General features: G+C 42.8%; 1 protein-coding gene across 1 annotated transcript in view; it reads right to left on the minus strand.

The window, feature by feature from the left end:
- The window catches only part of LOC139765083 (neuropeptide F receptor-like), a 70161-nt gene that overhangs the window by 2343 nt on the left and 51487 nt on the right, over positions 1 to 16331 (minus strand). Inside the window, exons 3-4 of the mRNA XM_071692237.1 lie at positions 8145 to 8967; positions 1 to 3990 (exon numbers count right to left, since the gene is read on the minus strand). The exon at positions 1 to 3990 is cut by the window's left edge and continues 2343 nt beyond it. Of these exons, the coding sequence (XP_071548338.1) occupies positions 8149 to 8967 (819 nt within the window). The 3' untranslated portion in view covers positions 1 to 3990; positions 8145 to 8148. The remainder of the gene's footprint in view (positions 3991 to 8144; positions 8968 to 16331) is intronic.

The raw sequence follows: 16331 nt of genomic DNA on the forward strand, positions 1-16331 counted from the left end.
GAATGGCTTCCAAAACCTAGGATCATTTACCTTGTATTCTAATGGGCCGTTGACCCCGTCAGTTTAATCGACCCCCATCACGTACTCAGTAGAACAAGCTGGGGGTAACTAACGACTTAATGGAAAATAACATTTAATGTTAAGAAGTTGACATCATTAATGCGATGGATAGGATTAATGATAATCCTTAAGTTATCATCTTATTTTATGAAGATTAAAAACTTGATCTACTTTTCCTTTATCTCACATATCATTAAGTATTCAAACTTTAAACATATTTTTGACTCATGGGATTTTATCATCCCTCTGTCGATCGTTAGACATTAACCGACCCTCTGCACAATGCTATTGACCCCTGGGGGGCTTTAACAACCATTTGTGGAGTCATTCAATATCGGATATATAAATATATATATATATATATATATATATATATATATATATATATATATATATATATATATATATATCCAGAGGATAAGTAATCTACTAATCTACCTCGGATAAGTAGCCGTCAAGACGTAATTAAAGTGATTTCATATGTTATTAGCTGACCAAGGGTGATTTAAACAAGCAATAGTGGTAATGATAAATATAAAAGTGTTATAAATGTTAAGCGTTGCTAAGCAGAGAACGATATATGTATAATCAACCCAGGAAGAAGATAAAATGTGATCAAACTCGATTAGTTAACACAGGAACAAGGTTTAAGGGTAATGAATTTATGATAATTAGGGATGGGGAAAATACGAGCGGTAATTAATTTCGAATAGTTAACGTGAGGAGATGAAGAGGTAATTAACATTGGACAATTAGCACGGGAACATGGTTGATGGTAATCACCTTGATATGATTAATAGGGGAACAAGGTAGAAGGTTATTAACGTGTTATAACCAGCCTGGGGAAGATGGAAGGTCCAATATCAACGTGGGCTCAGACACCAGAATATTTGACCGTTCCTTCTCCCTTAACTCGGTGTTACGTCAGCCAGTACGTCACGAGGCCTCGCCACCAGCTCTCCTTATCATACGTCGTACGACGAAAGCTCCTTAGCAATTTGTATCTATAAAAAAAAAATTTACGGTAATTTTCATTCTTTTTTTAAAACTAGATTTGTGTCTATGGCAATGAATTAGAGTAGCGGATGGTTCTTGATATGATAGAAGTTGTTGATAAATTGTTTATCTTTTTAATATTACATTATATTGGCGAACTACAATTAATCTAGTCAGGCGTGCTGTGTGCATACGTCAGCGCTGAGTGCTTCAGTACGATCATAAATGATGAGTGAGTCGATCTACACTCGAACGAATGTTTATCGAAAAGTTTCGTTTTAAGGTTTAAGTCCAGCGTAAAAAAGAAAACAGTCACAATAGCCACATACACTGTGATAAACGTAAGGACTAAATCACTGAAACAGTACAGAATATTTGACGTCTTGAAACTGAAGTTTCACTGACCAAGTTCGTCCGTGAAACAAGTGATTCACAGTTTCATTTCGTCTCATGAAACCTAAAACGTTTTCTCTAAATAACAATATAGTTTTATTATACAAAATATAGTTACATATTCATATATCATATTATATATCTCTCTATAAACAAAGAAATTACCTTAACATTACAGAATTACAATCTTTAAATACACGTTTGGATTTGGCACTTCCTATTTACACTAGTGAACCACTGGTTCGAAACAATGAGCTCGAAGTCCTATTGACAAAGGAGAGGCCAGACACTATCTACTCGAAGAGGAAAACATATAAAGTATCCTAAAGTATTTATACTTTTAAGTAAAATTCGGAGTCCGCCTTTCACACTGAGGTGGAATCCGACTATCATAAGATATCTCACCTGATTCATTCGTTTATAAGTTGTAACGCCAGCAACCTATATTTCGTTTTCTCTTTCCTCTTTTTAATCCTTCTTTTGACCTCTCTCTCTCTCTCAATTCTTCTTTATCATCATTACCTCTCAGCACCATCATTGACATCAGATAATGATATAATGACAAATATAATACATCTTTCTTTACTCTTGTGATATACATCTTTATTCTTTATTATACATCTTTCTTTACTACTAAATAATTCAGGCTTTATCAAAGCTGCCCTTATCATCTGTCTGTCCGGTTACATGCAAATTCACTGATCAGAATGACCTGTTACGCGAATGAAACCTGTTAGTTGAATGACCTGATAACAGGCGATGACACGTGACCTGAATGACTTAGAACAAGCTTGATATGTGACCAGAATGACCTATCAATTGCCTTACTTGTCCTTTGAATGACATGTTAGGTACATGAATGAGACCGCAGTGACCTGTCCAGTTCATACTGCATGACCTGCCTGACCCTCAGTATGCTAGAGTGATTACTATATGATTAGGGCGCCCGCCACTCGCATCATCTGTTCCCTGCAATATCATCTGTTATCTGCACTATCTGTGGCTGAAACTATCTTTTGTCCGTTCTATCGGTAGCCTAAACTATCTATCATCTTTACCATCTATGGACTAAATTACTCCTTATCTATAATATCTGTGATATATACTACATGTTATCTGTAGTACTATGGCCTAAATCTATCTGTATTATCTGTAGCTTAATATCTCTGTTATCTATACTACGTCTGACGTGTATTATCTGTTATTTGTCCTTATCGGTAGCCTAAACTATATGCTATCTGTACAATCCGTGGACTACAATACACTGTCTGCAGGACCTGTCACCTACACCATCTGTTACCTGGAGGACCTGTCATCTGCACCAAGAAGACCTAATACCTACTACACCACTGCCTTGCAGGCCTCCTCAGTGAGTGTCGTCAGGTCGTACACGTTCGAGGGGGTCATCCCCTCCTCTCCAGTCCCTCACCTGTGGCGTCCCTCAAGACGCAAAGATGAGGAACCTCTTGCTTATGTCCTCCTCATCCACACAGATCCGTCTGCGCGATGGAAGTGCGTCAAAGACTCGACTTTTTGGCGCTTTCTACCACAGGGAGCGCATCTCTCCCGGTCTGCCCGACCTCATGAAGCATCCTTAACGGACCCAAGAAATGGATTACCGCCAAAAACTTCATCCTGCACCACACCACGACTGAAGTCATGGGCATTATCCTCAACCTCAACCCCGTCTGTCATCTCCATTAGTGTGAATGGAACACATTAGTGCCGTCATCAAACTATGAAGTTTACATCTTATTTTTAGCAGTCAAAGCGCTAGACTTCCATCACCTGAATGAACTCAAGAACATCTGAATCACTTTACTTATTCCCAGACTCATCTGTGTCTACTCCTGGTCTTCCTTCACACAACAAGGGCTACTTGGAAAGGTCGTGCCGTCGTGTTCAAAGGTCATACTGTCGTGCTCAAGGGACATACCGTCGTGCTCAAGGGCTTTGCCCTTGTGTTCAGGGTTCGTACCTTCGTGCTCAGAAGTTGTACTTTTTTATTCATAATGTTCACTTGTTTTTCGCTCTGGGTGTGAAGGTCACAGTGTATTTTGTTCACGCGGCTGGACAAAGGTCACATCAGTTCACATACAGACGCTGCTGAAGACTGGTCATGGGGGGAGAGGGAGGGAGAGTTCAGGAGAGGTCGTGTCATTATTATAACTAGAAACGGGTCATTGAATCTACTCGAAGACAGGTCATGGCAGGTTAAGATGCATACCCGAAGAGAAGCGACGATAGGTCAGGGTCCTGTATAAGGTCAGGTTTTATGCTACCCAAGACAGGTCACTGCTGGTCAAGCTCAAGGATCAGGTAACAGGTAACTACAGGTCACGTTCGCGTAGTCTAAGACAGGTCACAGCAGTTTGTGCTTGTATACACGAAAGCAGGTCATCCGGAAGACAGGTCGCTGCAGGTCTTGGCTTTTGGCTTGTGACCACGCTTGTGGTCCCAGGGGCATGAAACTACGGATAGAGGGGGGGGAGGGGGGTCATCATGACCTCCTGTACGCTGCCACAACGACGAACCATCGGTCTGCAAGGCAAGCAAATTGACCATTAACAAACAGTGTCGGATATTTGCGTCATCCACACACGAAGCTTAATGACAATTTTCCAGAGAGAGAGAGAGAGAGAGAGAGAGAGAGAGAGAGAGAGAGAGAGAGAGAGAGAGAGCGTGTACCGCTGTGTGGAGGGGAACCCACCTAATAAGGAAGACATTATGGAGAAGATGTGGTGTCGACTGATGAGAAATAAGGCAGGAAATTAGATTTCCTCTTTGTGGCTGAGACTAGAGAAATAAGGATCTTATTTTTTGTCTTCATTACCAACTGAATATCTAGAAAGCTATCTTATATATATATATATATATATATATATATATATATATATATATATATATATATATATATTCAACTCTGCGAGGTTGTATTATTATCAGTTGACGAACCAGAGTACATTCTCATCAAAGAACTTCGCACTTCAACGGAGTACATCCTGTCCCTGCAACGCAGCGTAGCGCATCCTTAAAACTGTAGGAACCATTGGAAAATGGGATCTCACAGTATCACCAGGATCCTATTTAGGAGAGAGAGCCTACAATCAGCGTTTAAACCGATATCTTGTTAAGAATTCTCACTCTGGATTGCAAGATAAAGCTGGAAACTCTGATACAGTGTATGAAAACTTTGACATTATTTCTTTTCTTCTCTCCAATCCATATATTGCTCTCATACCTTTCTCTGTGATACGATTGGCGACTTGGTAGGATGGTATGAGAGACTTACTGACGAGTAATCACTTTCTTTAAGTCGACAAGGGAAGCAGAATGGGTGTACATAATTTAGAGTAAGTCCTACTGACAGTTTACTCATGTGTTGGGCAAGCGAGTCGGTCACTTCTCAGCTTGGTCTGAGGATGTTAACGTGTGGAATCCGGGATGTGTAAAGCCACAGCCTGGGACAATCCGCTTTGCCTCCTGCAAATCCTATTGATGAAGACGCTCGGACGCTCGACTGTGGGTGTCTAGCGAGGTTGTGGCAGCTCCGTCTCCACTACATTTGAGGGAGAGAGAGAGACAGGCTCTCCACTGTCTGAACTGCTTGCATCTATTCCCGTGTTTATCTCTCAAACTATCTATCTATCTATCTGTCCATCTCTTTATCTATCTATCTATCTATCATCTATCTATTCATCTCTCTCTCTCTCTCTCTCTCTCTCTCTCTCTCTCTCTCTCTCTCTCTCTCTCTCTCTCTCTCTCTCTCTCTCACTGACCCACCGACCCTTGTGACGTACTTGAAGTGCCCGGGGCAATACAATGCAACACCGGGGATATGAAGCGATGAAATGAATATCAAGATGATATTAAGAATAAAGAAAATGGTGTGTGTGTGTGTGTGTGTGTGTTCCCAGGGATCATCTATTCCACTACTGTCGTTATCTGGTAACGAGACGTCTTGCCTCGTTAACCACTTGCGTGCGCACTGGACATGAAAGGCGAGTTAATTATCGGGTATCGATCGCTGATCTCGCGATGGCTTCCACTCAGCCCAGACAGCAACAACCCATTGTTAAGTTACTTGGTGACGGAGGGCAAGTAATATTCCTCATCTTATGGGGGTAGCGGGAGGAGGACAAGCAATATTGCTCGTCCTGTGGGTACGAGGAGAGGAAGTATTGCCAATATTGCTCACACATGTAGAGAGGTCACGTCGCCGGTGGCGTCTGTTGTCCTGGTGGGATGTATGTGTTGTGTGGTTCGTCATAAGACCATGAGAATGTATATATATATATATATATATATATATATATATATATATATATATATATATATATATATATATATATATATATATATATATATCGCGTTAATGAGATGGCCTTGGTTAGGGCCTCAGTTGCCCGTGCTGTTGGCTAACATAGAAATACATATGGACATTTAGCTATATGTAGAAAAATGTTTCTAAAGAAAACCTTCACACAGAAAGGAAGAACCAAGGTAGATGTCTTATCATAGTTACATCATGGAAAAGAAATCATACTGTGACGCAGGGTTGCTGTTGGTCGTACGGCCGCCGGGGGTTACGACCAGCTACGATTGTTGTCGTTAACATAATTGCCAAGTGTCGTTACATTATAGTGAAACACAGGATTCCTCCACCGTGTTATGGTCTGTCACGACGTTCTTGCAATGCATTTTGTCTTGCATCAATCGTTCCTCCGTTCCATCATGATTTATAACCAGATTATTCATTTTCAATTGCAACTTGGTTTCCTACAATCACGATTTGTATGCAGGGGATTATACAACAGAGTCTAGCGCTGTTTATCAACTATGAATGAATATACGATCTTTGAATTATCTTGGACACTTGAAGGTGTTCAAGATTCCTCGATTGCTGGTTATGATATGACAGTGACGGCCTTAATCAATGACCCCTGTTAGTCACTAATAGGCCCAGAGCATCAAACAACCAACCAGCCCTGTTAACCTCACCACCGTAATTTATGTCCTTTGTTCTGAAGTATGGTATGGCTCCTGCGTTAATGACCTCTGGCTATCCATTAAACCCGGCGATATATATACTCACTGTACGTATGTATGATAGAAGCGAAGCCACTGTCTTCACTCCACAACCACAGTAAGTGAAATGTGACAAACAGGGCGAACAAGCCAGTCTCCATACCCAGTTACCCAGCTTGCTTGTGTGTGTGTGTGTGTGTGTGTGTGTGTGAGGGGGAGCCCGGGGAGGCAGCAGTCAGTGTAGTGTAGCCGGTGGTGAACCGTGGGTGGAATCGTGAGAAAAGAACTGTGATTATGCGAGTGTTGACTCTGGAGACAGACCCTTAGTTTTCCCCCCTGCTGTACGCCCACAGGGGCTCCATCTGCAGAACTGTCATCACTATAGACGCATTTTCCCCGTCATGTTAGTGAAGCCTAGTGTTCTTTGGCATAGCGGTGTGTACAGGACAGCCACGGACTATCACCACATTTACTTCAACAGGAAACTACAAGACAAGGTGAGAAAGAGTGACGTTTCAATTTTTTCCCCTCATTTTTAATTCTCTGTGCAATAGTGGCACACACAGAGAGAGACAAAGGTAATTATTTAGAATCTGGACATAGAAATAGGAAGGTAAGGGAGAAAGAGTATGTGAAACAGCAGACTAGAGTGGAGTTGTAATCACTTGAATGAGATTGATATTCGGGGTATACACGATTACAGTTAAGGAGGAAACACAATGTACATGTCTTGTCCACATTTTTCAAAGCTGATAATGAACCACACAGAATGAATATATTGATGAAGTATTTGAGTAAAATGATGGGAGAAGAAACTGATAATGAACCACACAGAATGAATGTATTGATGAAGTATTTGAGTAAAATGATGGGAGAAGAAACTGATGAACAATTTCAAGAAAAAAGTGATGAGAAGATGAGAAACTTGAAATAGATAAGGCGTAATTTGAAACATAGAGAAAGGGCTGAAAAATCTACCAATCTCTATCTACTTAGAGCTAGGGTATCTACTTACCTGTGATTAGGGTATCTGTCTACCTTATCTACGTAGAGTTCTGGCACTGAAGTCTTGGTTTCACCGCCAGATTAAGTGAAAGTGAGAACAGTGATGTGATAGTTAGGGGAAACATGAGACATGTTTCCCCCAGTTTGGGGGATGATGAGGTTAGTGGGTTTAAATATGGTCACTCACCAGGTCATAACAGGTCATAAACACCGCGTCAAGTTGTAGAGGGAAAACTTGTGACTTAATGTTCGGTATGTTAATTAACAAGCAACAGCAAGTCATTCTGTAGTAACGATGGGACAACTGATTTACAATTGGTGAACTAACTAGCAAGTCGGTCGTTAGGTACACAGAAAAGCTGGTCTACAGCAGGTCGATTTTAAGCTATAGAAGGTCACTGGTACGTCATTTGACAGGTTACTACATGGTAATAGATAGATTGGAAGAGGTCAGTCGCTGGGCCGGAAAATATTAGCCAGGAGTCACGGAGTATAAGCTCATAGGCTGCTATAAATGACCTAACAGGCTATTCTGGATCAGTTGTTTACCCACACTAGGTCATCTAGTCCCCTGGTCCACAACATGTCGGTTGGTGACCTCCTATAACCATGGGACATTAAGATACAGGAAGGGTCAGGAGGGGGTCATGTTAGGTCCTCACCTTCCTATAGCGTGGCGTTGGTGACGACCTGGGTGATGTAGGTGACCTCCTTCTGGGAGTCGTAGGTGCCATTGACCTCCTGTGTCTCTCCGGCCTTCGTGTACAGCACCATCGGCCTCTCGTCTTTCCCCTGAGGGTTCGACAGCAACTTCGACGGGGACTTGCCACTTTTCTCCGGCAGCAGCACCTTCCCTCTTCTCCCCTGCTGCTGGGGGCTCCTGCAGGGAAGGACTATGCTGAAGATCTCCAAGAACTCCTTACGGAAGTTGTCGTTGAGCCATCCGTACATGAGCGGGTTCGAGCAGGCGGACGACATACCCATCATGTGGCAGACGGCGTAGACGACGAGCATCGTCTCCATGTCGTCCCCGAATGGGTTGTAGAAGTCGACGACGAGGTTGTACAGGTTGAGCGGCAGCCACGAGAGGCAGAAGATAAGGGCAATGGCAATGAGCAACGTGTTGGTTTTCTTCATGCGTCTGTCGTCGCGTTCGCCTTTCTTCGACGATCTGACGATGCTGTTGGCCATGCGGAACTTGAGCTTCCGGCAGATCATCGCGTAGGAGACGCTGACGGTGACGATAGGAAGGCAGTACTGGACCAGGATGACGAAGACGCTGTAGTACCCGCGTCCATGCTCTGTCGGCCAGTCCTCGAAGCAGAAATTGACGGAGTAGAGGTCCGGGAGGTTGATCACGTGGTGCTTGAGCGTCCGCCAGATGAAGTTCGGGAGCGCCAGGATGAAGGAGATGACCCAGATGAGGAGCAGCATCAACACGGCGCCCACCGTCTTCAGGGAGTCCTTCGTCGGGTACACTATCACCTGCAGGAGGACAAGAAGACGTTGCCCTTTAACTCTTTGGTAGAGAGAGAGAGAGAGAGAGAGAGACCCAGTCTACCTATGTACGAGCGTCCGCAACGGCATCTTGCCTACGGGCTAGGGCTAGGGCTAGCGCGAAGCACTCACCGCAGGGAAGTACCTTAGAGCCAAGAATAACTAGTTGTGTAAGTTTCCTTTTTGTCAAGGGTTACGTGTGAGGGAGAGAGAAAGTGTGTGTGTGTGTGTGTGTGTGTGTGTGTGTGTGTCTGTGTGTGTGTGTTTGTGTGTCTGTGTGTGTGTTCGTAAAGCGAATGCCCAAAAGCAAGAGAGAGAGAGAGAGAGAGAGAGAGAGAGAGAGAGAGAGAGACTTAGATTTCACAATTACGTGCATGTAAAAATGTTTTCTGACTGCGTTTGAGGGATTTACATTAATTATATAAAGACTAAAGGGCAAGTAATAAAAGTGAGTGAATCATATGACATGTATCACATTTTTGTGCATCGAACCTACAGCTACACAGCGGTGATCTAGCACGCTACATAGCGGTGATCTGGCACGCTACATAGCGGTGATCTAGCACGCTACATGGCTGTGATCTAGCACGTTACATAGCGGTGATCTGGCACGCTGCATAGCGGTGATCTAGCACACTGCATAGCGGTATTCTAGCACGCTACATACCACGACAGTACCACAGTACATCTCTGACATTGCTACACCACAATCAAGAGCCTGAGCAATTCCGAGTCTGAGTCGTTGTACAGAACAAAATATGATATCGCAGGTTACGAGTGTCACTTAGATATGCACTACGTTACGTTAACTCCACCAAACGCTTGGAAAATGAGAGAGAAAAACGACAACGCTCCCTCTAAAGCAGTGGTCTCATTATGGAAATTAGGAGGAGTTGCGTGGGTTTACGTAGCGCAAATGCCAATAACCGGAAGACCGTGTTTGGACTGAATCAGGCCAACGCTGAGGACCCGCTGATAGTATGTTGGTTGAGTCAAGAGGAAAATGTCAGCGAGAGTTCCTCCTCCCTTCCTTCCTTCCTTCTGTGTTTGTTTCCAGTTTGGTGTTTACGGTCGGCGGCTGAAGGAAGTTACAGACGTGTATTTACTGACGTGGGTGAGTGACTGTCAAGTGGTGTTTACACTGGAGGTGCGGAGCTGTGTGGTGACTGTCGATGATGCTCAGGCTAGAATGGCGCAAGTGACTGGAAGTCGATGTTATAATGATGATTTATAATCTCGTCTTATGCAAACATTTTGTCATGTGTTCCTCTGCGTCGATTCTTAGGTAGGGAAAGAAACAGTTATCAAAACGGCCCACTCTTGAGTTACCGACGGCCTCATGGTCATCATGTGATGCTGGATGGTGGGATGAGGAGGGAGAAGTGCGGATGTCATCTGGTGGAGCAGCCAAGCTAGATGGTGGAGTGGGGTGTTGGTGGTGGGTGGAGCGCTGGGGAGATAGATGGTGGAGTGGGGTGTTGGTGGTGAGTGCAGTGCTGGGGATAGAGGATGGAGAAGGGCATTGGTGGTGGGTGGAGTGCTGGGGAGATAGATGGTGAAGTGGGGTTATTGATGGTGTAGGATATTGGTACTTTGCCACATCCTCTTTGACCCAGTTCCTTTGACGACTTGCTCACGGGCAATATCCTCCCATGTGTTATTAACTACATCCATTCCTTCAATATCCATGGGTCGACGACTGGGCTTCTCAATTACTGACATTTTGCCGTCTATGACTTCTAGTTGCCTTCTGCATCATAGACATAAGGAAGACTTTTGGTCTAGTTTGATCTCGTTAGATCTGATCTAAGCTGGTTACGTGAGCACGTACCACAAGACCAGGTCTAGTGGTAAGATTCTTACTAGAATGAGAATTTTGAGAGAGAGAGAGAGAGAGAGAGAGAGAGAGAGAGAGAGAGAGAGAGAGAGAGAGAGAGAGAGAGAGAGAGAGAGAGAGAGAGAGAGAGATCTGGAAACAAACAACTCGTCCGTCGTGCCCAAGGCTCCTGCCACTACTCAGTCGTCGTCGTATGGGTAACTCCCACACTCCCACAGTTGAAAACATCTTATAAGACCCTTAACCGTACAGAGGTAATTAGAGCCTAATGATGGCAGGCGTGTTTGTGCTCACAGAGTAAAAGATTCCAGGAATACATCCGCTAATCACTTCTTTAATTACTTGCTCAGCCAAGCGAGAAACATAGGTCTTTCCACATTTCATATACATATATACATATATGTATATATATATATATATATATATATATATATATATATATATATATATATATATATATATATATATATATATATATATATATATATATATATATATATATATATATATTGTATTATAGGAAGGGACATTCGATTAGTAAAAACAGGAGCATCATGGGATGAAAGAATGTTAAAGTCATCCACGTTGGAGTTAGAAGAGAAACGGGAACCAAAGTAAACCTCTGGTTCCTTTTCTCCTCTAACTCCACCTTGGATGACTCTCACATTGCTTCTTCCCCTGATGCTCCTGTTGCTCATCCTATGCCCCTCCTGTAATATCTTTTTGGACTGTCTGAAAAACACTTCTCTCTATCTCTCTGGACACAAGCAAGGCTTATGGTCCTGATGGTAACCATCCCTGTGTACTGTGAGGGTGTGCCTCTGAACTTACCCCTGTGCTTGCTCGTCTGTTCCGTTTCTCCTTAAAATCCAGAACCTTTCCTTCTTCTTGCAGGCATACATTGATATATCGCATCCCTAAGAAAGGGTGACTGTTCTGACCCCTCTAACTATCGTCCTATTTCCTTGACATCTACCATTTCCAAAGTCTTTGCATCTCTCCTCAGCTCCCATATCCTCAGACATCTTGAACTTCACAGTCTTCTCTCTGATCACCAGTATGGCTTCCGTAAGGTGAGAATCACTGGTCATATTCTTTCCTATCTTACTAAAATCTGGTCATCATCCTTGAAAGATTTTGGGGAGACTTATGTAGTTGCTCTTGACATATCCAAAGTTTTTGATAGGATGTGGCATCGGGGGTCTTATCTCTAAGCTCCCCTTATTTGGCTCCCCCCCTCCCACCACCCCCGCTACATATATGTATATAATTCATCACTCAAAAAAATATTTTAATGTCTTTTTCATATTTTCTTCATGTTGTTGTCGGCAGTTGAACCATATTAGGAAAGTTGCTGAGACAGACGTTGTTTTCCTGGCCCTGTTATGATGTAGATATGCAAATGAAGGAAAGGGTTAATTATTATTCCTGACTTGGAAGATGGATGATTAAAGGTGTGTGTGATGTGAACGTTAGCACAACGCTCATGTGGGAGTCTCTCTCTCTCTCTCTCTCTCTCTCTCTCTCTCTCTCTCTCTCTCTCTCTCTCTCTCTCTCTCTCTCTCTCAGTCAACCAGTGGTTTAGTTTTCAGGTCATAAGATAGGGTGTTGATATTCACCCCAGCTTACACAGGGGGTGTGCTCCGCTCTCCTCCGGGTGGGAGAAGAAAGTTATTTGAAGTCCCCAGCTGAAAGGGGAGTGTTACACCTTCCACCTCAGTCAATCAGGGACGCAGACCTCCACCTTCACCCAATCAGGGAAGGTGTCTCCCATTACGTCACTCTGAGATCGCTGAGCCTGTCTGTCTTCCTCCTACAGTCAGTGGGAGACGTGGCCTCCCACTCACAGGCTGTTAACTGTAGTTATCTAATCAAGAAGGAGTACTGCCTCACGTCAACGACTCGTGACCTCAGATAAGATAGGGTGTTGCCTTCTCGTTAATAATGATAAATGGTGTTCTTATTTTGTGTAGAGATAAAAAGAAAAAGAAACACGATTTTCTAAGATAATGCACATATCTTTCGTTATGATGAATAGCATCTCTATGTTAGCTGAAAGTATCTATGCATGTGACTTACACGCAAGTAAGTCTTACTTATTTACTTATTTACTTACTTAATGCTTGCATACACAGAGACAAATGCAAACATCTATACTCTGACACCCACATACAAATGCACACAAGTTAATACACAACAATACAAAAGTATACCCTGCGAGATGTTTATTAAGATATACACGATGTATACCCGTCTGGGGCAAGTGTGCACGGTAGGTCTTATCTTAAGAGCCACAATGACTGGCTGGGATGAGTCCACAGGAGCGCGACGAGGACGACACGAGAAGTGAGCAGAACGAAACGTGCGGAACGGCGGGAACATTCGACCAACCCTCGCTAGAAGGACGGAGGCTCAAGGGAAGACATGGTAACTGTGTAGGAATTTCTAAGAGGCCAAGACAGCGGTAAGAGAGACACGTTTCCCCGCACCAGAAGGAAGGTTGGGGTAGATGAAGAGGGCGCAGGAAAATCCTTCACCCAAACCCGTTCTTGATGGCTAAAGTCTCGGGGGAGACGAGACGACTATGTCGGAATTTGTATGTGGCCATGACAACGATGACGTAGATCAGGCTTTCGACACCTGACGAGACAAACTGGAACAAGAGAGCGTAAACAAAAGGCTGGGCAAGAGAAGTGTGCACGGAGGGGCGTGAGGAAGAAGCAGTAGAACTGTGGACCCGTGAAACAAGCTGAATAAAGAGCAAGTGAACGGGGCTGCCACTTGGTTGGGTTTAGGAGAATGTATGACAGTAAGATAGAAAGGGCAGTCAATGCCCCATCGATTATAATACTCCGTTCCCGTATACCGAAACAGTTCATGATATGTATGTGTCAACAAACCTTCCTAGACTTGGGGAGTTAGAGTAACCTTCGTCTGTGACCTCGGGGAGAGCGAAACGCGCCTCTTTGATTTATGGTGAATAACAACACACCTTTATGATGACCTGAGGTGGAAAATTAACCCACTCTCTGACTGAGAGAGAGAGAGAGAGGAGTGGCGACGGTTGTCTAATTTTGGAGGTAAATCAGGATGTCCTTTTTGATCCGAGGCAGATTGACGTCCTCCTAAAGCTGCGTGGGTGACATCACTAAAGAGAAATGAACATTAACCCTCTTTTTAACGCGAGGGAGAATGAGCGTTCTGTTCCTTAGAATGGAAGACATAACGCTTCACTGGTTGTAACGAACGGAACGCTTCGTACTCACCTGAGAACAGACAACGCTTCACTGACTGCAGGTTATCCGTCCTGGACGAAAGGAAAATGGAATTTTTAACGTCAACGGACGAAACCTTTTCTTCCTCCCGCATAACTCACATTCTTTTAAAAAGCAGGTTTGAACTTCCGTTTTCTATATACGATATTGCTCGAGGTGATGAGTTTCATAAAAAGTTTGATCAGGTTTGGAAGACCATTAGAACGCCAGGGTGAGAGATCAAACGCGTTCAAGTCCTCATTAAGGTACAATGTCTTTCCTCATTACCATATAAATGAACCGCCAAGTTTTGTTTTATCTTTCTTATGTAAGGTACAGTTTGCCCTGTTCTGTGTTATGTGGTATGTTAAGGCCTGTCTACACGAGCGGGCCTGATCGGCGGGCTTGCCCGTTAACGGGCATATTTGACGGGCAAACTATCAAATTGCCCGAAAGCCCGCCGAGCGAAATCACTGAGCTGGTGCCCGGTAGCTGGAGTTTCTACCCTGCCAGACGCAAGATAATATCGTGAACCCACAGCGGGCCTTCATCACACATCCCACGGCATAGTAGCACAGTGAACATTTAACGATGGCAGCCCAGGATAACTCTAGTGAGCCATCACTAGTACTTACTAGTACTTTGATTGACCTTTATCGTAAGAATCCATGTTTATGGAATGTGAAGCTGAATAAGTAGACCCACTTGCTAAAAATCGCAGAGTTGCTTCCAGACGAGCTTCTGCTGTAATGCTGTTTCTCATAACTGTGTCTTTCTTCACTATGTATAGCTCCACCTTTGATAACAAGATGTAAAAAGTGCTTACACTCATCCTCAGGTAACTTCTGAAGTCGTGTTCCTCACTACTTTGTAGTTCATGAAGTATTGTTGCAGTGCTTCCAAACATACTTCTTTTCTTTCACCAATCTTTACACCATATCCTTTTCTTCTTTTTCTTCTTGAGACACAAAGCTATTATCATAGAGCACAAAATCTTTTTCTTGACAATGCTAGGCACCATGGTTCTCGTACCGCACTCCACCCGCTACTGGCAACATCGTCGGGCAGGCCCGGCTGTTCATCACATCGGTCGTGTGACAACATTCACGGGCAGGCCCGCCAGAATTTGCCCGGTAACGGGCAAACCCGCCGATCAGACCCGCTCGTGTAGACAGGCCTTTAGAAAGAAAATTACTTCAATTTTCAGCAAGAAAAGTGAAAATTACAGTTCGTATTCATAAGTAATGTTTATAAGTTTGGAAGTAACCAGTAAATGAGATATAATTCATATGTTTTTGAAGACGTGATAAATGAATTCGAGACACTTATTGCGAAGCCCCTCATTAGGAAAAAAAAAACCTTCGTATAAATGAGAAATAAAAATTCAATGAGAATTCGTATAAATGAATCAAGTTTCCTGGAAGGGTTTATTGCTTTCGTGAGACACTGTCGGGGAAAATATCATCAATATAGTTATATCTCGAGCACCATGACGAACAGAACGACCAGCACAGCCGTCAGGAACCACCATTTACTCGTTCGGTTCTGACAGCCTTTCAGGCTCGTTCCTCGAATACTCACTCAAGTATCAGTTTCAGAAATTCCCTCCAAGTGAGGTGCTGTTAACAAGAGAAATAAGAATGAAGATCCTTTATACCGGGTCATTAAATGAAAAGATACAAACCATAACTTTGAAATAATTTCTAGCTTAAGTTTAGTATGTATATGATTTAAATAACTTTATCAAGTACTGGCACCTGATGAGGTGGATTGTCTCCACGAAAAGTGATGCATGCATAGAAAAATTACTTGTTAGATAGAATTATATCAAATCCTACTAAAGCGCGATATCACTCTCTCATATATATATATATATATATATATATATATATATATATATATATATATATATATATATATATATATATATATATATATATATATATATTCTTATGAGTCCACGGGGAAAATGAAACACGATAAGTTCCCAAGTGCACTTTCGTGTAATAATCACATCATCAGGGGAGATACAAGAAAGAAATATAAGTCAGCTGATATACAACGAAGAGACGTAGCTAGGACGCCATATATATATATATATATATATATATATATATATGTATATATATATATATATATATATATATATATATATATAACTTGGGAAGCGGCGATTAAGTATGAATGGAAAAACCTAAACACTGTAATAAAGTAAGACGTTGATCCCAGTATCTCTCTGACGCTCACAATATCTCGTCGGT

This window comes from Panulirus ornatus, chromosome 4 (genome assembly GCF_036320965.1).
Source record: "Panulirus ornatus isolate Po-2019 chromosome 4, ASM3632096v1, whole genome shotgun sequence".
Lineage (NCBI taxonomy): Eukaryota > Metazoa > Arthropoda > Malacostraca > Decapoda > Palinuridae > Panulirus > Panulirus ornatus.